General features: G+C 46.4%; 1 protein-coding gene across 1 annotated transcript in view; it reads left to right on the top strand.

The window, feature by feature from the left end:
• Nucleotides 1-26,175, top strand: part of thada (THADA armadillo repeat containing) — a 68,411-nt gene that overhangs the window by 19,114 nt on the left and 23,122 nt on the right. Inside the window, exons 23-30 of the mRNA XM_060073798.1 lie at nt 1,048-1,180; nt 2,133-2,255; nt 2,598-2,720; nt 3,487-3,578; nt 7,036-7,125; nt 10,423-10,554; nt 16,340-16,508; nt 24,058-24,161. Coding sequence (XP_059929781.1) covers nt 1,048-1,180; nt 2,133-2,255; nt 2,598-2,720; nt 3,487-3,578; nt 7,036-7,125; nt 10,423-10,554; nt 16,340-16,508; nt 24,058-24,161 — 966 coding nt within the window. The remainder of the gene's footprint in view (nt 1-1,047; nt 1,181-2,132; nt 2,256-2,597; nt 2,721-3,486; nt 3,579-7,035; nt 7,126-10,422; nt 10,555-16,339; nt 16,509-24,057; nt 24,162-26,175) is intronic.

Here is a 26,175-nt window from a genome sequence, read left to right on the forward strand (position 1 = left end):
GGGTGGGGTGACAGAGGAGGGGTGGGCAGGAATGAACAGTGTGTGGCTAGTATGTAGTTAATGTGCTGGGTTATGGGGTGTTGATTGTGGGGTGTCTAACCGCTGCCTTCTGATGCCCTGGTGGATTTTGTTTTATTTCTTCCTGGACTCCGCTGTTTGTTCCACGGTGCCAGGGTATGCTTACTCGCAGTCCTTCTATCGCTTCTTATCTCTTTCTCCATCCATCACTGCTATTCCTTCTCTGAACTCTGGGTCTCCAGGCTGTAACACAAGTGGATTGATGTACTGGGTGGATGCAGTAGCTCAGGAGATTGAGTGGGTTGACTTGCACCCGGGAGGTTGCGAGTATGATCCCCAGCTCAGGAGCACCTCAACACAGAGGTGTCCCTGAGGTGAAACACCTTACCCAAACTGCTCACGATGAGCTGGATGGCGCCCCTGCTAAATGCTCTAATTTATAGAATTAATAAATAAATACCGAGTCTCACTTTATTTCCACAATTACTATTAATATTTATTGTACTTCAGTATAATTGTAAACGTGTGTGTGTGTGTGTGTACACGCACGTAGACAGCTGACTGTACACAGCCTGCCCGGCACACTAGATTGTTTGTTCATTGTGTAAACAGAATCGTAGTTCAGTGTGTACAGGGTTCGGGTCACAGTAGCAACAGGAAACATCAACTTATCATTTGTGGCTAGAGGTTGTAGATAATACTAGGTTGTGGGACTGGAAGATAATGAAGTACAATTTCTTGTCCTTCGATAACACTGCATTGTCATGACACTAAAGTGCTTAACTATTTCGAAAATAATGATAAGAGGCCAACCCAACCTACCCCCCACAGGATATTAATAAACCCCAGTATTGACGTAAAGAAAACAGCTAACATTCAATATATTTATCTCGCTGTCGTGTGTGTGTGTGTGTGTGTGTGTGTGTGTGTGTGTGTGTGTGTGTGTGTGTGTGTGTGTGTGTGTGTGTGTGTGTGTGTGTGTGTGTGCCTGTGTGTGTGTGTGTGTGCCTGTGTGTGTGTGTGTGTTAGGAGTGGGAGTCAGTCCCTGCAGAAGCTTCCTTCCCGCTGGCTGCGTGAGGTGTTGCAGGAGGTCAAGTCCAGTGATCCCTCGTCCAAACTGTGCGCGACGCGACGCAGTGCAGGAATCCCCTTCTACATTCAGGTCCGGACTCTGTGTACGCTAAGCTAGTGTACATGCAAAATAGGCTCCTAACATTATTGGGATGCTTCACACACACACACACACACACACACACACACACACACACACACACACACACACACACACACACACACACACACACACACACACACACACACACACACACACAAGTTGTTTTTAAAGCTCAATTATAGCTGAAGGCGATAGGCGTGAACCAACATAGTCACGGCCCTTCAGTTCATATGCCGCTTTGCCTCGTGTTTCGCAGCACTGAAGCAGAGTACGCTTACTGCTCATCCAAAGCATGGATGGAAGATATTAAACAACGTCACGTATGTCGTTTCCTGTCGTTATCTTTTAGAGAATAGTGTCACGACATCATTTCTACAGTGTTGCTATCTTACCCCTGAGAAACCTCTTGTTTTTAAACCTATTGCTCTTGCTCACATAATGCCCACCCATATAAAAGGTATGAGAGGCCTGCACACACAAGCAGTGTCCTTTTGATGACCCATAGCTGTTACGCTCCACATGATCAATGCCACCCCCTGCCCTCCTCTTCTCCCCTTGTCTGCTTCACAGTTGAACGGCTAACACACTAGCCCCTCTGCTGCGCTTTGATTACAGTATACAACAGAGACCGGGTCATAGGTCAGACCACCACAAGGTTGTAGTGACGTGTAGTTCAGCGTCACACAGCCAGAAACTCACGTGTGTGTGTTTGTGCTTTTGATTGTGTGTGTGTGTAAGGAAGCCACGTCTGACTTTCATTTATCGATCATTCGATTCTGCCTGTCCATGATGATCGCTCTAAAACCTGTGATTGTTAAGACGGGCAACAGCGCTGCAGTCCAAAGGATCATGTTGTTAAAGGAGCAGATTGCAAAGCTTTAGCTCTGCAGTTTATCTGTAGTTGAGCAGTCTCTCCCTGGCCCCCGTGGTACCTCCCCAGGCACTGCTGTCGTCGGAGCCCAAGGCGTCTAGCTGCAGCCTGCTGAAGATGACCATGAGGGAGCTGACCTCTCTGGCCGCCCCCTCTGCGGACCAGGACGACAAAAACTCCACCGTGTCACAGGTACTGGCTCACCTCCGGCCCGCGGTCATGCCCCCATGATACTGTTGACAGTTCAGGTGCATAAGGTCATCATTCATCCGGACCTTTCATCTGGACCCTTCTTCTTCTGCAGCTATAATGTGCATACACATACAACGTGAGGTCATATTTTGGGTGCATGTGTTGTGTTCCCGTGTTCCCTTATTGTTATGATACATGTTGATTGACAGTTGTGGGGATAGGTCTTTGAAGTTATTTTGTGAATCAGCCCTTGCCTCGAAATGTGTGTGTGTGTGTGTGTGTGTGTGTGTGTGTGTGTGTGTGTGTGGCTTTGGTTTCTGGTGATGATGATTGTCATTGCAGGTCCATGCGCTGAACATCCTGCGGGCCTTGTACCGGGACACCCGGCTGGGAGAGAACATCATCCCCTTCGTGTCTGAAGGCATGCAGGCGGCTGTGCTGGGATTCACCTCTCCAATTTGGGCTGTGAGCTCCTGCTTTTATCTTTCTTTTTGTGGAGTAAAAGATGGGTTTGGGCTGGGAGAGGGTCAGTTTAAATTGGCTGCAATGTAACCCGTAGGATCCATAGCGCCCCAATAATGTTTGTCTCTAGAAATCCTCAGATGTACAGGTGTCTGACAACCTTTCTGTTGATTGGTGTGGTATTTTGTCTAACCAAGTCTGGCTCAAAAAAAATCACTTGCAGAAGAGTTCATTTGTTGCAGGAAATGTCCCTCTTTTCATTACAATATTCTAAACCCTCCTTCACCCAAGTCGTTTCGATAGCTCCAAGTTTCATCAGTTCTCCTCCTGCAACTACTCAACTCTCACAATATTTCAGGGCGAAATCTATCCTTGACCAAAACTTGGTTTGACAAAATAATACAACCGATCAAGAGAAAGGTAAAGAAAATACGTAGTTATTTCTCGGTAGGGATCCTTTCCTTAAAGTCGTCAGAAAAAAGCATTTTTAGAGGATGTCGATTGTATGGCCGCTGTTGCCCCTACGGGTAACATTAACTGCTTAATATCGAACGATCTCGCTCAATACTGGACCATTTCCCAAAATTATTATCTGCATTAATCACATAGTCCCAAAATGATCCATTACCAAATGTATCAACAAACTTTTGACTACTTTTTTTAACATTACATTTAGTGTGATTCTGCCTGTGCAATGCAGTTGTTCTGCCTGTGCAATTCTTCTTTCCGTCTTCATCCGTCTTGACATCTCGTCGTGCTGTTGTCCCAGGTAAGGAACTCCTCCACTCTGCTGTTCAGCACCTTGATCACTAGGATCTTCGGAGTGAAGAAAGGCAAGGACGAGCACTCAAAAAAGAACAGGTATGTTACTGCTCATCCAGTATTGTGTCAGGTGATAAAGGATGACTGTTGTTTTTAGCATGTATCCCACAAAACAGGCTGCTTGCTTCGAATCCTGCCAAACACTTTAAAATGGTGAATTATTTGTCATTTAAAGTCATTGAAGACGCAACCAAACTGAAAGTGATGCGATAGCTTGAAATGGGTTTGAACTGAAAATCATGCAAACATGACATATGCCACTAGGGGGTGCTGTTACAGCATCTCTTGTTCAGGATGGCTGGTAGGGACTGTTGTCGGTGTATCTTTGAAGCAGCTCTGGCTGGCTTGCTGGAGTTTAAGAAATCTGAGTCACGTCAAAGCACCATTGCCCTCTCACCTTGTTTAGCGCGGACCACTGTTTTGAATGTGTCATCTCCCTTTTCACTGGCAAAGTCAAACGGTCTGACTACATTAAAATACCTTAAGAGAATTGAATAGCACATATCTATAGAGTTTATTTGAACCGCGTTTAGAGTTGTTGGCTTGCCGTACTTAGGAGACTACATGTGACCTTTCAACAGGTTGACAGCAGAGCTCTGTCCGTCTGGCATAGCTTTCATTCTCCTCTGATCTCCCTTCTCTCTGGCCCTCAGTGAGTGAGTGAGTGAGTGAGTGTGTGTGTGTGTGTGTTCATTCGTCTGTCTAGTACTGACATAGTACTCCATTACATTACTCTCCTTTACTTTTGACCCGTGTTTGTGCGTGTGTGCCAGAGTTTGCAGTGTGTAGCTGAACGTTGGAATCATGTCTTAACTGAATCCCCTTGTGGATCAGCTTCTCTCAGCAGAGTTGTACTGATGTCTAATGAGCCTCATTCCCTGAATCATCCCGCTGCGGCCACTGGCCACTTTAAACGACAGATGCATTATGGGAAAAGGACATTTAGGTCATCATGTCAGTAATGGGTGTAGAGTGATGGAGAGGATGGGGTGGAGGGGGTGGGTGTTATATACACACACATACGCACGCGCACACTCTTATCTAAACATAACCACACACATCTAAAGATAGCAGAGCACACACACACGCCAACACCCCAGCAAGCTGCAATTACCCATTATTTTTTACAGACTAAGGGTTACATGTGCAATATTTGTACTTTCATGCTACATTCACACAGGTTGATGTTTGGCGTCACGGATTGCAACATCAAAACCGCCAAGTAATAAAAGCTTTATTTTAAATTATTTATTGCTGATGTCTAATAATTTAAAGATTCGATGCCAGTGAAATGTGGCACTTCATACATTTAAAGCTTAACAAAAACCGTATAGATCGATGCATACAATGATGACAATACATCACAATGACGCCACTGTAGTACTTCAACTGTGCATGATTGCGTGTGGGATTTGTGTGTGTGTGGGATGTTTGAGTATGTGTCTGTGTTTGAGGTGTTTCCATGGTGTGCTTGATCCACTGGATCTGTATTATTACTGGGATCATTTGGATGTGTGCTCTTGCGGCAGTAAATTCAATACGACAGCTTGTCCACTCCAATATGCAGCTGTTTGGTCAGCGTGTGTGTATGTGTGTCTCCGCGTGTGTGTGTGTGTGTGTGTGTGTGTGTGTGTTATTGCTCCAAGGATGAACTGCAACTATAGTGCATGCTGACACAACCACAAATACAACATGGACACACCAGCAAGCCTGCTTATTATTCTTATTATTTGGAACTGGATTTGTGCGAGTGGGAGTCCTGTGGGTGTTTCCGCTTCGAGACCACAAGCCCTCCCTGTGTGTTATTCATGGGGTTACCAGAGCCCCGGATAATGCTTGCCTGTGCATCATTTATCTATTAAAGCCTGGCTCCTGGGCTCTCCCGTCCCCGGCCCTGTGATGCAGTGGAGGCTGTTGCATGAAAGACATCTCCAAACAACGTTGACGGAGCGGCGGTCTGCAGCTCTGCCTTCCCAGCAAAGCCCCTGGCTTGGAGACACCCCTTCCTGCTGCAGTCCCGGCACCCACTGCCTTCCCTTCAGGTGCCCTTTAGCAGGGCAGCCATTGGACATTGCTGTTAAGTTCCTCATATTTGGTTAGGAGAGTGGCTAATGGAGTGAAGCTCTTTAGTTTTGGAGCAGGTTTGTGATGGGACAGGGTTTCTTCACAACCACCTCCACCCTGTTCTCGCTGACCCTTTGCTCAACTGCAGGTTCTAATCTACTCCCACACGACCTCTGACTTATCCTCTCCAAGGAGCCCTATAGCAAGTCGGCCCAGTTAAAATAAGAAGGCACTTGTTAAGATATAGTCCCAGGAGGATTAGGGGCCTTTGCCCCTACCCCCATGCATCCATGTGCGGAGAGACACATTGAAGCAGAGCGTTATGAACATAATGAAGCCGAGTAATGCCAAATTTCTCTGTCCAGATGAGTCCAAAGAAAACTCAACATTACCCATCCCCAATAGAAGCAATATCCCAACAGTCAAGTGGTCTGAGGCCTCCCCTTCTGGGACCTGATCACATTTTAAAGGCACCATGAGTTCTTAGGGATTCCAGGAGATTCCTGAACAGAACATCCGGCCATCGGTCAAGGAGCGAAAGCTGGGCTGTTGAGTCTTCGAACAAGACAACAACCCAAAGAATTCAAGCATTTCCACCAAATTATTCCTCTGGAGGCTTTGTGTTTTTGGATTTGCATAGTCTTAAGTCCTGACTTTCACCCGTGCTGTGTCAGGATGTGAAGTGGGTAGTCCATGCCAGAAACCCTTCCAACATTGCTCACTAAGTTGGCTGACGTCTGTTCTGAGTGGCTCAGGCCTCCTTACAGAGACTGATGGCGGTTAAAGTAGTCCCTCAAAGTCGTCGCTGCTGACGGAGGCGCCAAAAGCTGCTGACGGAAGGGCTTCACTTTCATGTTCATATCTTTTAGTTGTTTGTTAACATTATTATTCATCTAGGTATCGAAATTCAGTTTTGTATTACAAGAGTGAACGATGCCTTTTAGAAATAATAAATATGGGCATGCATGCGGGCAGGGTTGTACAATGTCAGCAGTCTTCTGGTCATGGGTTTGTCTAGTGTGTCCCCCTATCCCAGCCCAGTCTAGATTTAGAAAGAGAGGTTAAATATAACACTGTATTGTTATATTTGTTATACGAGGAGGGTCATGCCGTGGTACTCAGGGGAGGGACGTCAATGTTATGATTTATTTAATTTCATAAGACAGCCATGCGTAAATCCTCAAGCATTCGCACAAGTTCATGAGCACACCCTTCTGTGCATGGCATGTGCAAACAATCTCACACATGCAACCATACGCACACATGTGTTCAATATGTATTGATTAAGCAACCTAATTGTCCTGAATGGGAACTTTTTAGAGTTATTGATCTCAGTGGAATTTATTTAAATGTTTCAATCATAAATGCTTTTTCCTCAAATCCAAATGATATAAGTAAATCGACCCACTCTATCTCTCCCTGCTTGTCTCAGGATGACCGGCCGAGAGTTCTTCACAAGGTTTCCTGCCCTCTATCCCTTCCTGCTCAGCCAGCTCCAGGAGGCTGCAGTCACAGTTGACAGGTGAACTCTCACGCACGCACAAGCACACATACACACAAGCACACTTTTGACCCTTGTCCTGTATTCCATTTCCCGTGATTGTTATTGCACTTCATACGTGACCTACAGGATTGATTTTCAAGATTACAATTTGTGTTTGGAATTTTACTGGCGAGTCAGTGAGGTAATGGATGCTATTAGAAAAGACTCGTAGACTTGATGTCTTTGTTTGGCCTTTAAGAAGACGCTTGGATTTCATCACACCGGCCTCCTAGGGACTGTTCAGATGTGAAATGTATTTTTCCCAAAGGCGTGAAACGTATTCTTTGATTGAGTCCTCTTTTAGCAAATAAACCTGATCGGTTGCAGATGGCGAGGAGACAATGCAGCGTTTGTCTTTTAGCCGCGCCGCTGCGTAGGCATTCCCAAATGTGACAACGATAGCGAGCAACACACTTCATTAATGAAGTGTCCTGCCGCTGCCTTGTGCAATGAAAACCACCGCAAGCTAGTTCTGTTTAGATTTTTGGGGACAATCTTTTAATAGTGATATCGTGCGGTCGCAGCGTCTTGTAAACATGGCTTAAGGCAGTCATTTTTTAAATAATCTGTCATTAAAACAAGTACATTTCAGATAAGCCTTTTTTTATGTATGAATGCCATTGTTAGGGTTACACACAGCACCCTCTGACCTTATTTGCACAATCATGTTGTACAAAAATGTGTACCTAGTAAACAACAGAGTATGATTAAATAAAACCATGAATGTAGTGTTTTTCTTCCTCATCCATCTTGAATGCCAGTAAGGGTATCCGACATTTATGTCTTCATAGTTTTAAGACGTTTTGTTATTGAATGTAACATTGGCATAACCTCACTGTTACCATTGCAATTATGTCAAGTGTTTCCAAAAACAAACATCCAGAATTGAAACATTTGTTTTCCTTTGGTCTCGTTTAGCCTAGTGGCTCGTTGCAGCGGTTCGCTGTCCTCATCTGCACCTTGAACTGCGACCCCTTGTCCAAAAAACACCATGTGTGGAGTCTGTGTAACTGCTCCCTGGAGCCCCTCTTATCTTAATGGCCATCCAATTAATAGAGTTCATCCATCCCCCTTATTCTCTCAAACCCCTTGTTTAGAACATAAGCCCGCTTTTCCCACGGAACCAAGGACCCGGAATAACACATAACTGCAGTGTTGCCTTGAACCGTCAAGCTTCTAGACATGCCGTTTTAGAAAAACACTTAAGACCGAGTAGACATGAGTTAAACGACGTGTTTGTTTACGTATTTTAGTTTTCAAGTAATGCCGGACGTTGGCGTCCGATGTGGGTTGTTTGGATGCGGTTATGACCTAGGGCCGGGTTGAAATCGGGTCTATCCTATTACAGATCATCCGGAGGTTTACCATCCTGTTGCCCTTGTCTTAATTGAGTGGTTTGATTATTTGCGCATTACTCTGTCTGGTGTCTAATGCTCAACTACAGTGTCACTGACCGTGCCAGTTGTACAGGGCTGCTGGTGGTGGTTAGTGAGGTCCCCCCTTCACTGTAAAGCGTCTTTGAGGGTTTAGAAAAGTGCTATATAAATTCAATCCATTATTAGTATCATGGGCCCTCATTCCCACGGCGATAGCATCAGCACTGGGCTGCAGGTGCCACTGCCATACACTATACACAGGCACAACAGAACCACCGCTTCCAGAGCTGGAGGCCTCATCTGTCCTCTTAGGAAGGAGTAGTTGACTGCCCCTTTACGTCTTCCTGTTGATGCGGCTCTCCAGATCAAAGGTCACCTTGACTCAGGTCACCTTGTTATGCAATGTCATGAAGAGAGAAGTAAATACTGCTTCTTCAACTGTATTCTGTATTCGCAACCATTTGATTTTGGGGTTTGGTTTGGAATTTTGAGGTCTTCTTTTAATCCCTATCCATCCCCCAACCTCTTTGTGACAAGCAAGATGTGCCTATAGAGGTTAGTCGACCCTGTACATCTACTGCACCAAGTGAGAGGGTTTGTAATCCTCCTTTTATATTCCATTATTAAAAAAAAAAATCGTGAGTTTATGGATTCCTATATTATGTAATTGCTGCTGTTGTTCTCATTTGCTGTAGATCACACACGCATACTCACCCACACTATCTCCATCTGCCCTCCCCTGGGATGATGCTGCTGGCACAACATCCTACCCCGTGCTGTGTACAACTCAACGGGGAGACTAAACATCTTTGACAGGCTAATCGGACCACTATTGCATTACCACATCGGGCCCATCAGGCGTGTGTTAGTGTGTGTGTGTGTCAATCGGTTTACTAATGGCACAAGTTGTTTATAGCAGGGGCTCTTCCCTTTTTTCTCTGTTCGTACCCGGCCCCATGACTACAGCCGCGCCCTGAAGCATGTCACGCTCCCGTAGGACGCACACACTGACACACGCGCACACACACAACCTCTCTCTCCGGCGGCAGATTAGCTCAAATCCATTTTCTTCCATTCACCCACTGGCGCATGTGTCAAAATGAAACCGCTGGCAGAGACAGTGCGAGTTTGTGCTGTGAGTCAGGTGTCAGGGGACATGGAGAGGAACGGAGATTTATAAAAGAAAACTCAAAACATTCTGCAGTCCCGGGATGACTGGACCAGCGCGTGGGCAGTTTTAGAGGGATATAAATTCAGTGTCACGCTGTCAGGATTCAAGCCTGTAATTTTATTGTGGGAACAGATGAGAGTCTATGCATGTGGCTCATGCGCGCACACACACACAAATTACTTTCCCTTATCGGGTTTGTAATATTTCAGGGCAGTGTCTCTTTGTCTGGTGAAGTGTAAACCACAGACTCGTGTTATTTGTAGACTGCACTAATAAAGTGATTCTGATGGGACTATGTTTGCATAAGACTCCTATTGCATTTATCTCACATTTGAAGTTGCCATAAATGCCCGCCAGGATGCAGGAAACTACAATAGCAACATTTAGGTGTTGAAACCACGATGACAAGCTTATATGTTTATAAAGACTGGACAGATGTTTGGTTCTTTTACTTGGCTTGACCCTTATTGTCAAGCCAAGCAGCACAAAGCCAAGTGAGTGAATTACACTTAATAACACACTCAAATTACACATTTTTAGTTTTTAAGGTTGCATTCATTTAATTTTGCGCTGCAAAGGAAATCACTTTATTATCTCCAAAGGATGATGATTAATCAAAGGATCTTTTAAAATCCTTGGATAACAAAATAAAATGTTCTAATTTGTCTATATATTTACATTGATGTATAATATATATATTTGTATTTTTTTCCTTGTGTGTGTATCCAGTGCCAGCGGTGTGGTGAAGCTGCACCCCAGTCTGTTCCTTCTGCTGCTGGTGCTGGGCAGGCTGTACCCCTCTCCCATGGACGGCTCCTCCTCCCCCATGGCACTGGCCCCCTTCATGCCCTTCATTATCAGGTGGCTGCCTTACATCCACAGACTTTCATATATCTATACAGTCATATGTTGAGTGTGACGTGGATCGGAGATGGTGTTCTTGTTCTTGAGGTTTGGATCTTATCTCATGGTTTATGCACGTTTGATCTAATCCTTCACGTCTCACCTTCTGAATGCCGTTTAAAGGTTACATGCTATTGGCACGTCCGAAACATGAACATACGTTTGAACGCGGTCCATTCAAAGATATATAACGCAATGTCAATACACGTTTCAAAGTCCACTTCCTCTGGATTATCAGAAGGGCCTATATGCATATGTATTTGCTGTACTGTATATCCTCACATATAGTTTTTCATTATGTTGAGCTGGACTGGCTTTCGGGTGATGGGATAACATCTCTCATAGAACCTTCCCATACCTATAATACCATATGCTATAGATATTGTATGGAAATATCTATAGAAATGATATATTATCTCACGGACCGCCACTCTGCCCATAATACCATATGATATTGTATGGCAATATCTATAGAAATGATATATTATCTCACGGACCGCCACTCTGCCCATACACACGGCTCAGACGAGCACACCCACACAGAGGACGAAACTCTAGCGTGTCTGCCTCCCTCCAGCCCCAACATTTAGAGAGGCCCCAAATACTTCCTACCCATTCCTCGGTCCAGGAAACGGGCTGCTCAAGGACACCAAGGCCTTGACATCCAATGGTGTCCTCTCCCCACAGTATTGGCTGTTCTCACCGCTCATCAAACACGTCATGAGTTTGTCTAGTCACATTAAGGCCAGACTTGGAGATACAAAACCCAGAATGCACCAAATCTGTGCTTTCGGGAAATCTTCAGATCAGTTTCGTCCAGCCGTCTGAATGTGTTGCCAAACAAATGGATTCCCTCAACTCAGACTGCAATCTAAGAATAGAGCTGCTTCACCCTGGCCAAGACAAAACACCTTTAGCCTAAGCACTGCCTGCGTGCATTAGTGTATTCCCGTCTAAGGTCTGCGCACGCGCGCGCGTGCGTGAACCCTGATGATCCGGACGTTTCCGTCTTGTTATTGCTGTTTCACCTCTTTGTCCTATGTGTCAGTTAGTTCACAGGCTTCTTCTCATGGCCTACTGTCATTACCCATAGAGGAAACCAGGGCTGGAACCTGTGTCCCCCCCTCCCAACATACACACACATTTTTTAAATTGCTGGGATGATAACAACACACAAATATTATTGGAACGTGTTCCCCGAAAAGCACCTGCAGGAGACTGGAACTGACCCTGGAGGTTGTGTAGCTACCACCCATAGTGCCCACACAAGATTACACACACGATGGCCACTCACAAAAAAATATTATCATGATAATGGATAGTAATGCATAAAGGATACAGTAGTGTGTGTGTTTGAGTATTAAACGTATAGAGCATAGTAGTATGTCTAAATAGTATCAAGAATAAGTACACAAAAACGTACAAAAATCGAATAAAGCAAGTCTAAGTGAACCCCCTGTTTCAGCTTGAATTTGAGGACTGTCTTGACAGTTCTAAGAAAGAGGGGGGATGGGTTATCCACATGGTTACTACCAATGCCAACTTTGTGCTACTTTTTATTACGCTTATACCTCAGATGAGCGTTACAATGAAATCTTTGCACACAAAATGCTCCGCACATAATGGCATTATACTAAAAGTGTCCCAGAGACTTATCCATCTCTCGAACCCGGCCATAAACATCAACCTCTGCCTTGACGGAGCTCCACGCATCCACCCACACGTCCTCCCACACTACGTGGCGTTAGTGTACCCTCTCGCTGTTTGGGTCCCTTCGTCTTGAAGAGAGCATGACTTGAGTTCAGAGCCGAGTAGAGTGTGCAGAAGTGTTTCCTGTACTTGCCCCTAGGAATGAAGCATTTTGTTCCCTGGCTATTAAAAACTGTCTGGAGCACACTACTATGAGTGGGGTGTCGGGGGTACATCCATTTGTTAGTAATATAATTTAGTATGGTTGACACGTTGTGTACATATAATTACCGCCGTAATTGCACCCACTAGTGGCTAACCGCTTCTATACAACTGCAATACTTTTAATGTTGCACATTGTAAAAGCTTTTTAAGAAAATATTTCTGCAGTTAACTTTTTGATCATTTTTCCCAAATTACTATTTCCCAAATATTTAATCCTTAACATGTTCTTCATTACATATTTGTATTAGCAACTATAATACCTTTGGCCAATGTGTTGCTCCTATATTTTCAAGGAAGTTAACCAAAACATTGTACCACAAAGCGTGTGTACCAGGGTTTTGTCGAGAAGGTCAGACCACCTCACCCTCGACTCCCTCCCCCATATCTTTTGTTTTGAGAGGCGTTCCGGCACTGCAACTCGCTACTATTATTCTCTTGCTACGCTGTCCTGCTTCCCACCTCTCCCCTCCCTCCCCTCCCATCCCATTCCTAGGAAGCCCTCAAATCTCATTCACACCGACTCCAAGGCCTCGGTCAACAAACTGACAAAACGTCATGTTGTTGAGACTGCCCTCATGCATGGTTATTGTCTTCTGATGGTTATGAGAGAGAGAGAGAGGAAGAGGGGGAGAGAGAGAGAGAGAGAGAGAGAGAGAGAGAGACTTTCCGTGTGAGTATGTGTGTAGGACGTATTTCTGGTAAAGAAAGGAAATAGGATTCCTATCCACGTGCATACAACTGTGTCTATGAGAGCGCACATCTGCGCTTCGCTCTGTGTCTATATTCTGGGTGGGTGAAGCAGCATCTAATGCCTGGTGTTCAACCTAAGGTGCGCACGTGCCTTTCCAACTCTTTGACCCTTTAAACAAATCTGTCAGCCTTCTTGCCTAACATGAGCCATACGGACACCCGTGGCTGCTGCTACACCTCTCCACCAGCGCCCTCCTGTTGCTGCTGCCCCTCCAGGAAGACGAAGGTTCCCAGGCTGGTTAGACAGACCAACATATGGTTCAATTAAAAGTACCCTTTCTTTTTTACGAGATGTTATCCATCATCGCTGCTGTGGTCTAAACTCTGCGCTCTTTTTTTTTTCTTCTTGCATTTTGTGTAGCCAAAAGTTAAGCTTTCCTCTGTGTGGCCATTGTTGCAATGTAATAAGCAATAAACATCATCTGTATTTTATTACCAGTTGATGTTAGTGTGTGTGTGTGTGTGCGCTTTACGCCAATATTGGTGAATAGTATTTCAATTTTAACAGTGTGTGCACTAGAGCAATCAAAAATATTGGTGTTGTAGGAGAGTCAAGGGATGACGAGGATTAATGGGAGTTATCTAATACACTAGGTTTTATCTTGATGTAGAAATACATCCCATTTAGAGACACCCTAACTCAGAATTCCAATATATTAGTGTGATCTATTGATTCATCATTCCCGTCTTGCAATATCTGCAGATTCTGGCCCCAAGTGAGCCAGCTGCTTCCTGTGAATGGAGGAATGTGCCACTAATGCAACCCCCCCGCCCCCCTGCAAAATGGATTCCACATGTTAGCATATGGGCCTCTTCTATATTGTAGTGCCTGCCCAGGTGTCTTATCTTCCATCCATCATCTCGACCACTTTCATCCTTTTCCTGCGGCGCCGTTCTCTAATTTTCACCCTTTTCCATCCTCTCTTTTTCCTCTTCACTACTTTGCTTGCTTCTCCTTCTCCTTCTACTTGTGTGTGGTAAAGAGATAGTGTGTCCAGATATATGATGGTGATGATTCATTGATAAAGGCAGCAGAGTGAGGGGAGGGAGCCATGGAAATCAGGAGGAAACACTGCTCTGCTGTACAGGGAGACCGTCTCCATGCCATCAATCTGGAGACTGCATGACAATATCATCAGCCGCACGCGCACACACCTGTGTTTGATTCGTAAAGTTCTTCGACGGGGCCAAGCGTGCGTCTGCGTCACACCGGCACGGAGGATTATGATGATGATGATGATGATGTTGGTGAAAGCAGAGGAAGGGAGGAGGAGGGTGACTAGACATGTTCGTCATGTTTGGAAGGAGCTCATCCTTTTGTCCACCCCCGCTACATCTGTAAATCTGGTTGAGGCTTGTTTTTTTGACTCTCCCTCTTTCTCAGTCCATCTCTTTCTCTCTCTGTGTGTCCTGTGGCAGTGATTAAGTGACTGTATGTAAGTTACAGTCAGTAACTTACTTACTGAAACATCTCTTTCATCTCATTTTCTAGGAGAGAGCTCTCGTTGGGTTTGTGGATGCTATGCTCATCATTTTGAATTTGAGGCAGTACTTTTCCCTTGTCCATCTTCCTGAATAACATGCTTTTATACCAGCAATAGTTTGCTACGACTTGAGAGTTACGGTTCATTCTTTTTCAAAATAATTGTCTATTTTGTACACTGCCTTTTCCTGTCCACTGTGTTAGAAGAACGTTGCTCTTACGTTGCTCTTATGTGGCTCTCTGCTGGGTGTGTTTTGCCGACACTCAACGTCGTTTTAGCTTAACAAGCCCGGGGTCGGGGGGATAGTCCTCCAAATGAGGCCCATATGAAGCCCCCCACACTACCAGTCAACAGTCTGCCACCTGACCCTGGGGGACAGCGCTGTTTCTAAAATTACACCCTTCCAAACTGTCATTTCCTCCGCAAAAGAGTTTTAATGGGACAAATTAGCCCTGATAGTTAACATGTGGGTCCCAAATGGTGGTGGTGGGGGGAGGGGGGGAGAGCGTGTGTGTGTGTGTGTGTGTGTGTGTGTGTGTGTGTGTGTGTGTGTGTGTGTGTGTGTGTGTGTGTGTGTGTGTGTGTGTGTGTGTGTGTGTGTGTGTGTGTGTGTGGGGGGTATGGTATACTTTGCCTGAGCACATGCTAGTGCATATGGACGCTCTACCGACTGTTTAATGCAAGGCATTTGTCTGTCTGTCGTGTCTTTTTTGAGTGTGGTGTGAGGCGGCCTGCTCCCAGCAGATGGAGAAGCATTTGTTGACAGTTGACTTGTCGATCCAAACCGTTCCCCCTCACTCTGGCTCTCCTTGTAAATAAACATTCTTCATGGTTGAAAATGATCTCCTTGCTCTCTTTCTCCTTCTGGAGCGTCCTTGATTAACATTGTTAAGACACGCACGATGCGCTCAGTCTTTCCCTTTCTTTGGATTCTTTTATCACAATAAATTATATTTTGCTCATTGTGTGAGTAGTTGGACTCCTTGCAGCCTAGGCTCCAAGCAGAGGAAACCCACAGCATGCGTGCTGTTGGAGTTCCTTCTTGCTGTTCTGGGGTCTGCTCTCTGAGCTTGAATGGAGACCCAGCCAAGTCCTTCTGGCCCTATCCCAGCCTCCTGTTGCTTCGGTTATTACAAACTTTTTTTTAAGCTGCATCTGCCAGGAAAATGCGTCTGACATTTTGGTTATGATCTTACAAGTGCTAGCTCTCTCTCTCTCTCTCTCTCTCTCGCTAGCTAGCTTTTATTAACCTCTCTCTTTCAACCACCCAGCCTCCCATTCACTCATTCTTCCGAGTCTCGGCCCGTCCTTGCATCTTGGTGGCTTCGATACTGTATGACACTTAGGAAGGAAAGACTATCAGCTCGTAAACAAGACTAATTTTAGCTTGCTCTCGGAGTGACCCATCATATGCAATCTCCAGCGCATACCGAATGGCCTTGTGTGTGTTTGTCCATCATTCTCTGTATGTGCCTGCCTGGCAGAAGAAAAAATTATAACTAATAACTATGCGAATTGATTCTGCATTAACACACAAATGTCTCTCTGTGTTATTGGCCTACATGTTTACACCAGTGTTTCTTGGCTCACCCCAGGTGTGGCCGTTCTGCGGTGTACTGGACCCGGGAGATGGCAGCTCGTGCCCTGGTCCCGTTCGTGCTCGTGACCCAGATCCCTGCTACCATCCAGACCCTCCTGCAGGATCTCCCTTCAGAACCGAGAACCAAAAGCCAGCAGAACCACATCCATGGCACGCTGCTGCAGGTCCGTGTCCCAGCCCCTCACACGCGCACCACTTCATTCATTCATTGAAGTTAACATTTCCACCGGAATACTTCTAGATAAGCTAAAATAACTAGAAATTCTGAGACTACACCGTTACTGGTTATTCTAAATGATTATTGAAATAAATGTGAGTGAAGATAATGATACCTGGAAGTGGCTTCTTTTTTTTCTCAAGGGAAAAACTGGGGCTGAGCCTTCTCACAAGTGTTGTTTTTTTTTTAAACCAAGTCTTGTTTTAATTCATTGCTTCTGTAACCATAGCTTATTGAAGTGTGCAAAGAATAAACTATGACATTGAAAGGAGACATAATTCCACATAACTCCACATACGCACGCACATATCCCCCTCCACACACACATAGGGACACACTTTCAATCATATATAAAGACGCATAACCACAACAGTCTGGACAACCGCAGTCTGTCGGAGCAGGGCGGCTCTGCTGGTGTGACCGACAGGCAAATGAAATACTGTTGAGCTCCGACGCGGTGTGCTGGCAATGCAACTAAACAGTCCCTGGGTCAAGTCACCGGGGGGAAACTGGAGGGGTGGTACGGTCGTGGAGCTGGGGGCCTTCTTCCATGGCTCAGGGGTAGGTGGGGTGCGCTGCTTGCTGCCATCATTGGAGTATGGCATCCAGTCGGGGGTTTTGTTATTATTCAAAAGCAGGGTGGTTTTGCAGGGGGCTTGGCCCAAGGGATGTATGACTGTTTCATGTCTTTCGTTTGCTTCCCTCGTCTGGTGGCCACCTTGGATGGAACCTCCCCCTCCTTCCCCTCTCCTATACCTAACCTCCTGCCCCGTCTCACCCCCCGTTGACTCTTCTGCCTCCCTTTTCCTTCCTTTCTTTATTGCATTATATTCGACACCCTATTTCCGTTTCTGTTTTCTTCTCAGTTTTCCTCTTTTATTATAACAAAATATCCAACTTTTTTCACATTTGTTCTTCCCATAGTCCCTCTTGCTCTCCCCCAAATCTCTTTCTCTCTCGTGTTTGGAGACTGAAGATGTATTTCCCCGTGGCAGCTAAAAGAGTGAAGTGTTCTCATGTGGCATGATGGATGAGGTAGAAGAAAGGGTGTTCCCACACACATGTTTGGGATCGAGCAAAGGATTTGCTTCTGCAATCCTTTCTCAACCATTTCATTTCCTTGTTTTCTTTCCGTTCAAGAGCAGAGCACACATTTCCATTAATCTAGTATCACACAGACACACACTCTAGACACTTGTTGGAGAGCTGTGTTGCAGTGGCAGCTTCCCTTTTCCACTGTCATTTTAGTGTCTTCCATAATTCACCTTGATGCAGAAATTCTCCAGTCTTAAACCTAGACACAAAAAGGATTTACTCACATGAAGTCAATGCATTGCAACCAATCTGGTACCAGTTTGGTCAAAGACCCTTTTGAAATACTTGACATACCTGAATGCCCCGCTCAGGAAGGTATTTAGCATGTCATGCATTGGCTGTGGAGAGAGACGAGTTCAGCCTGCTTGGTTATATTAGCTCTGATGCTCTTACTTATTTGATTTAGCTCTGGTGCACCACGTTTAACAACACAGTGTGAACCATACAACTGTAACTCTACATTTTCTGAAATCTGAAACCAATTTGCCAGGATGATGATACGCTTTTACATGTAAAGGAGATACAGAGATTAAGTCAAACAGTATCAATGTGGTTGGGCATGAATGGGGGCTTTCTTTGAATTTGACTTGGATCAGTTCCAGCCCCAGTCAGCAGTCTATTGAGGGATTTGTAGTAAATAACCTCATGTGCATTGGTGTCTTATCAGGCCCTAACTATCGCTTATAAAATATTGATATGAATCAATTGTTTGGTTGTTGGTGGAAGGATTTATCTCTTTGGCTGGCCTCAATCTTTTGTCTCCCGATTCTAGTCTCAGTATTTCCTTTGTCAGGCCGAATGCCGCTAACCATCTCAAATCCTGCATACTCGTCCATCAGCAGGCTGTTAATGAGGCCTGAGTTACGCGGTAACACTAGCAGGCGCTCACAGTTGGTACGGTGTTGGCTGTCCACCGCAAGGTGCTTTGGAGACCGTGGGGGGGGGGGGGGGGGGGGGGGGTGGTGAGGGCCAGCAGGAGCCCCCAGGTCAGCCGGACGGACTCTGTGGTCGGGTGGCATGACTGTACAAATCCATCCCGACAACATTGGTAGTTGCTCTGTCAAATTAAGAAACCGGACAATAAAGCTGCCATTGTGCGGTTTGTTGTGATTTTGGAGTAGAAAGTTGTATTTGCATTTGGTAATTTAGCTGATGCTTTTTAACTACGGTGCCTTGCATGTGAGGCTGAGAACAAAATCTGCGTTAAATTAGTAGTAGTAGTTATAAGAACTGGTACACAATCATACATGTTTATAATTCATACATATAATATAATATGGAGGTCTGCAACTGGATGTAATCAGGATAAAATCGGTTATTGCTCCTGACAGAAGACCTGCCTGCATGTGAACTTGTTGTTGCTAAGATGTGAGTAAGACGGCGTCCTTTTATTTGAGTTGGCTGGATGCAAGGGTGTGTCTACATGTGTTTAGTCACCCTATAAAGTCTGTTTATGCTGTAATGATTTGGACAGTGTGTTCAGCCGACGGGCAGGACTTAAGTGGCTAATGTATGCTCTGCCTTGTGTGTCTGTGTGTGTGTGTGTGTGTTTGCGCATGAGTTGGCACTTGGCATCCACGTGCGTATGACCCATCCTTGTTTTTTTTCCGTTGCTTCTATTATTAGCTTTTTGATTAGATCCTTAGTGTGGTCCTCGTGGAGTGACTGTAATTATGTGTAAATAACTATAAGGAAGTCGAGTAATAAATCTGAAGCAGTACTCCACCACAGACACGCCGGAGAGTATGAATTTCCAGCGCTCCGTCAAGCTATAATGCTATGGTGCATCCACCCAACAGCACGCCAAGATGTGTGTGTGTGTGTCTGTGATTTTTGGGTGTGCGTGCGTCACATGGGCGTGCACCATCGCTGCTTTGCTCTGCACCTGTCGAGCAGGGCGCTATCGGCTCGTTGGCGCTCGGCTGCCGTGCATCGGCAGCCTTTGATCGGCAGATCTTCCTGTGTGATAGCATACCTGCCCTCGACCCTGGCCCCAAGGAGCCCGGGCCCTGTCCTCCCTCAAAGAACCCCTCTGTCGACACAAGCGCCCGAAGCAGGCCCTAACGAGCCCAGCGGGGGGGCCGACGCTAACTGGACGCGACGCCCGCCCCATCTTCACGCGAGGAACCTGCGACCCCTGGGTGATCTGTGCGGGGCCATGCGGCCGGTTGGATGGAAGCCCTGGTCTATTTCCACAACATGGCCTAAGCCACTCTCTCTGTTCGGAGCTGGGTTGGCTTCTTGTGCTTTCATTTGACCTTTCTCTCTTATCCCCATGTGGGAGCTGGACCCTTTTCACACAAGGTTGGAACAATGCGCTTCTTTTCCTTGGTGCTGCTGATGCAGCATCCACTGGATGTGTTCAGTGGTCGGGCCGGGCGCTTTCACAACTGCTCTCTAGAGTCGAACCAACCCAGGAATGCGTTGGCCTGGCAACCCAGCTGGCCCGGCCAGGACCTGACATCACCTTGGATCAGATACTGGAGTTGGACTTTCAGATTTCCAGTGAAAGTACTCTTTACCCAGAATTTCTGAAAGTGGTTGTCTCGCTGTCTCTCCTTAAAATTCTGCTCTCCTGTTCCCTTTAGCTATATCGATCTAGATATGCATTCATCTATACATCCAAGAGTGAAGTAAATCATAATAAATTGAGGTAATTTATTTATAAATAGGCTACCTGACAGCAATCAAATCCCAGTCTGAAAGTTTCCTGCTTTATTTAGGAAACCCTTGTTAAGGGTTAACTGTTGTTTTTATTTAACTTTTTTTTTTTTAAAGCCCATATTGGATTTCTTGCTGGAAGGGAGATCAGAGATTAGGGCTGAATCTGGGAGGTTCCCAGGCCATCCGGAAATGCTGGCAACGCCACATATAATTTAGCACGGCTCAGTGGAGGAGATACCATCGAGAGCCTTGCAGTGGCTTTATCTACACCAGCAGCAAGCTCTTTACTTCATTTGAGCTTTGCTCTTACTTAGACGTGGAGTTTGTTGGCCAACGGTATTCTGTTTGAGTTTTGGGCATGTTTCACATGCTGCCATTAAGTATCAATGAACAATCAATATCCCGCATTCATCGTCTTAATGCCAGTTAACATTAGTGGTGACAATCTGTAATTTGTGCCAAATAGTTCAAGAAATAACATTCCCTACAGGCCTTGATGGTTGGGTAAGAAATGAGCATTATGAATAACTGAACAACTGAAAATAGGGCTCCTTTCAAGAACAGTCTGTCCTGTTTTCCTTCAGAGGAACACTGCGTTTAAAAATACAATATCCTTGCCCCAGATCCACTCTTGCCACCAGCATTCAGGACTTTCCCACACACTCGATATTGAAGCGGCACAAACTCCTGATGGTGCACAGAAGACTTGGCAAAGTATGCTTTTTTACATCCTTGATTGCATGTCTTTTAACAGTGTGGTTTGTTGTGGAAGTTGCAAAAGGTTACTTTAAATAGGGGGTAAGGCAGAATATAGCCGATATCTGCGGTTGACCATAAAGTGAAGCTTTTCTCCGTTTCCTTCTGTAGAACATAGGTCTGGTCCCTGCGTGACTCCTATTAACACACGCCGGTGGTTCTGTTTGCTACTATTAGCTTGGAGGTGTGATCGTTTTGAATGTTATTCAACCTTGCACTCCCACGGTCATTTCAAGGTCTGCCTCAGAAGAGAAATGTGCATTGGGGTACTCCAGCGCTGCTTTAACGACCAGAGCTCCGCAATGGACGGCAACATTCCCTTATAGAATGTTGTACAAATGTCGGGATGGAGCCAATAAACGTTGAAGCCAGTGTGGGTCATTTCACGTTGGCACAGTTGTCTATAGAAGGTCACAATTATAAACAAACACACATGAATATATATTTGTATTGGTGCTGAGCCTGAATATTCGTTTGTTAAGTCGGTATTCAAACTTCAATTTGGTATATTAATTCTTTTTTTTTATGACCTAAAAATATAAATAACAAAGCTTTTTAATGCATATTTGCACCTGTGAACCACAGGTAGAAGGTTTGGTTACATTTGTCAGAATATCCCAGGGATAAACTAAAAAATATATATGTAAGGACACCAGAAATCCCTCAGAAAACACTTCAAGTCAACTCTTCCTTGGAGGTAACAGTCATCAATATGGCCTTGCCAAACATGAGAGGACTGAATTAACCTTCATTAGTTTGTAGGTTATTCACATATTGGAATCTTTTTGTTGATCAGATGTCGTACTTTGAAACCTGCTGTGTGATTGACACCTGCTGTGTGATTGACATCAAAACCAACAGACATACTTTCAACTAATTGTAATGATAAGAATATTTATTTAAGTTTCTGGGAGTATGTAATGTACTAGGGGTACTACAAATTACTGTATTTATACATATATATATATATATATATATATCATACACATCCTCCTCGGCACATAATGAAAATAACTAACGGAACCAAAGGGGCCCGCAGCTCAGAGCCACAATCGCCACTAAATTGACGGCTTGTCACGTCCCGTAAATGAGATAGTTTATCTTTCTGTCTGGAGTGTGTATTATTTTTGTGTGTTTGACTATATATACAGGGTCGTTTGTGTTTATTTACCCTGGTCTTTACTGGGATCCTTTTTAGCCTAATTGGGCTGTTCCTCTGAAGGTCCACACGCTGCCCAGCCTAGCTCTGGGCTTTATGTGACTGCGGACTTATGTGTGTTTTTACTAGACCAAGCAATGAAATTGTGTTTCTTTTATATATAATTTACATTTTCACTGTGTGTGTGTCTGTTGTGTGTGTGTGTGCGCACGCGCAAGCGAATGAGTGTGTGTACGTGTACAATTGTCTGGTACTGTGCACGGGTCTGTATGCAAATGTGTACCTATTTGTGTTAATATGGTTGTGTTTTGCATTCAAGGGCGATCATATTTGTCAATGTGTTTAAGCCCTGTGTGGGTCTTGTTCAAGTGTTTGTATACGCATCTACATATTATTGTCCGGGTGTGCGTCTGTCTACGTATGCACCGTTGTGTTCGCTCGGCCTGAATGACTGCTGGTGTGCTCCTGCACGCGGCCGCGTCTGCGTGCGCGTGTGGTCGGCGGCGTGGTGGTGGCAGTGGGCGGACTGGCAGGCCGGGTTGATAACAGAGTCTGAGTGTCCCGCGCTTCCACCACCACTATTTTTACCATGCTCATACGGAGCAGCGCTCGACACACGTATACACGTCTACACACACACACACACACACACACACACACACACACACACACACACATGGTTGTGATTCTGCGTTGCAATCGTTGCTGCCGTCATGTGCCAAGGCCTCATGATCAACAGGGTTGCTTTCTGCCCGTTTAACTGAGTTCTGTTTTGAAGGACAAACTGCAAGCATTTCCGTTTTGAGTTCTTCCTTTATTGTCTTGTATGCATTGGCTGGAGGCATGAATGAATCCTCCGCATAGTTCAGAGCTTATTTTGTCTTCAAACTTGGAATGTAAGCAGAGCAAGTGAACAACAGAACAATTGAACACAGATTCTGGTACACGTGGACAGAAACAGGGCCACCTACACCTGCACCGATCATCAAGCCACATGTCTGGATCAAACCCGGAGGATCTTTTCGCCATGGGAACACAGCTTAAGTGTTCTACTATTACAGAAACAAAACGAGGCCTTTAGGAGACCCGGCCCCTCCGGGCCTCACCTTCGGCTCTCTGGAGTGCTGTCTCCTCCCGGCCTCCCACACAGGGGCGTAGCTCCTGGAGCTCTATAAATACTCCTGCATCCCCCGTGAGCGGCCTGCCTGGGCCAGCTGAGCCTCCGACAGGGACTTCCCAGCCCCTGGAGCACCCAGGGGAGGGTGGCAGGGCTGCATGTTGTTTTATGCGAGCTAGCGGGTGTTGCCTAAGCCTGGAGGCTGCATGGGGGGGGGGGGGGGGGGGGGGGGTAGGGCTGTGTCCAGACCTCGGTGGCCAGGGTTGGTGCTGCGTGGTCTGGCTGGTTTTCCCCCACCGTGCCTTCCCCGTACGGCGTAATGAATGGCTTCCTGCTGGCCTGCGGCCGTGGCCCCGGGCTTAAAGAGTATACTTAGTTAGACTCAGAATACACACATACACACACACACACACGTACACACACACCAGACAGCAGCCAGTCAGCCTGCTTGCCCGTGTCCCTGCCTCTAAATGTTCCCAGCCAACCGCTGCTCCACCTGCTGCTGGCTGGCGCTGGAGCGGGCTCTCACACTGCCACATCAACAAGGCTGAATGATGACCCAGCTGCTAACCTCACTCAGACATGCTCCCCATTGTGGTGGTCTAGCACTTTGTTAGACATTGGACTTGATGTATTGTTCGGTTATTTAAGGCAGTGATCCTTGGTGATTTAGTGACGATCTTTGTGTGTGTTGTTCCTCTGCAGGTGCTCTTCCTGTTGCACTCTTACCAAGCAGAGGCACACCGACCGCTGCAAACAGGAAGCGGTATCGGCCACACCCTCCGCCAGCGCATGTGGCTGGCCTCAAGGTAAGCCTAGACACACACCCACAATCACGCACGAGTGAGATGTCCGTGTGTGCGTTAGATAAGCATTCTTCCCTCTCATCCAAGACCTTCTGTGGAAGAATGGTTGCCTTGTCCCGTCATCCCTCAGTCCCTTTCATGTTGGATTCCCGTCCTTCCATCTCAAAGGGAACGTCTGTCTGTACCCCCCCCCCCCCCCTCTCCAAAATCTCATGAAGATGTAGCGTAGATTGAGCTGATACACCTAGCCCCCCTCCTCTATCTGTACACGACCACCACCCAAGAATAAAACGAACAACACTGCCCCACACACAAACGCACACAGTAGGGGTCACTCTCTGGCCCCAGCCTTTCGCTTGGTCAGCCACAGGAGACGCTGTCCGGGATATGAGGAGACGTTTGTGCCCCTCGTGTTGACTCCTATGTCCCCTCCCATCGCAGATGCTGCAGGCAGGATGAATTGCTGTTTTGTCTCTTCACCCGTAAAAGATTGCCCTGTAAACTGCTCACTGAAACACTTTTTGTGTTGTTGCCATCCTTGTCAAGGGCTATCTTGATCCATCTATATGCAATATGCCACTTTGTATTGCCTCAACAGATTCCTTTCATAATGAAAATCGCTGGTGGAAATCCCCCTCAAGATATTATACTCTGAAAATAATCGGTTATTCCCGGAAAGAGAATGTTATTCTATTATAGCGCCTGGCCGACAACACCACGTTCACTGAGGCATTTGTAACAGGATGTGAGCCGGCTCCCCCCCCGTACGTCCCGGTGGGTGGCGCTGCCGCCTTCCCATCGCTTACCTGGGGCTCCTCTGCCCGGTCCTGTAGCCGTTCCGCTGCGACTAGACAAAGCAGAACCACAGAGTTGACCCCCCCGGCCCCGTGGCCGCGCAGCGCTACACCGGTGAGCCTTTTAATAAGATGACCAGGTGGATTCCTGGTCGGCCGAGCGGGACCACTGATTACAGAGTGCGGTGACAGCCTCCGTCACAGCGTTCCAGCTCTGAGGACATAGCGAGTCAACAGGGGGCGGGAGACAAAGAAACCATACCCCCCCCCACCCCCTCCCCCTCTACTTTTTATACAAAAAAAAGTAAATCAAGGAAAGAGATTTGGGCCACTCATTTGGAGCGGCCGCCTTCCAGGGCTCTGGAATGCATTGTTCCTCTGCTGTGAGTCAGAGCTGGAGCTCGCGGGCCGCGGTGTTCTGTTCTGTTTCAAGCTGGCCCTTCCTGCTCGTGACGGGCCAGCGGTGGTGGGTGGGTGGGTGGGTGGGTGGGAGGGGGGCCGGCCGCCCGCCCACCTGCATTGCTCACCACCGGCTACTTGTGGCCACGGTACTGACCCCTTAGAGCCCCCTCACTCCCTCCCTTCCCCACGTGGGGTGAGTCCTGACCCCTTAGAGCCCCCTCACTCCCTCCCTCCCCCACATGAGGTGAGTCCTGACCTGCTGGATCTCCCCCCTCCCTCCCTCCCTCCCTCCCTCCCTCCCTCCCACATATGGAGCGAGTCCTGACCCATTATTGCCCTCCCTCCCCAAATGAAGATTCATTGTTTGGATAGGGATCTGATGATTCCTGACTTATCGTTGCTGTTTTCCTTTTTTTATGCCACACAGTTATATGCACTCAAATGCAGAAACACACACACAGAAACCCACAAACAGGTTGAAATGGTTTATGTCTGACCCTAAATCAATCTGTCTTCACCTGTGTGTGTGTGTGTGGGGGGGGGGGGCTCATGCATGCATGGGGGCTAACGGGCAAGGTGTACATTTGTCCGTGTGTGTTATTAATAAAGCGGGTGATGAAAACGCTGATGTCAGCCCCACACACTGTTCCTCTTGTTCTCACACACACAAACCTGTGGGATTTCACCGCGCTGCGGTCGCGCACAGTGAACGCATATAAATAATATCGTATATAAATAATCTACACACACATACTGCCCCGTGCCCACACACAGTCGGCCTCGCCACCCCCCGTACGCACAGATAAAAGAGGCAGGGAAAA

This window comes from Gadus macrocephalus, chromosome 15 (assembly GCF_031168955.1).
Source record: "Gadus macrocephalus chromosome 15, ASM3116895v1".
Lineage (NCBI taxonomy): Eukaryota > Metazoa > Chordata > Actinopteri > Gadiformes > Gadidae > Gadus > Gadus macrocephalus.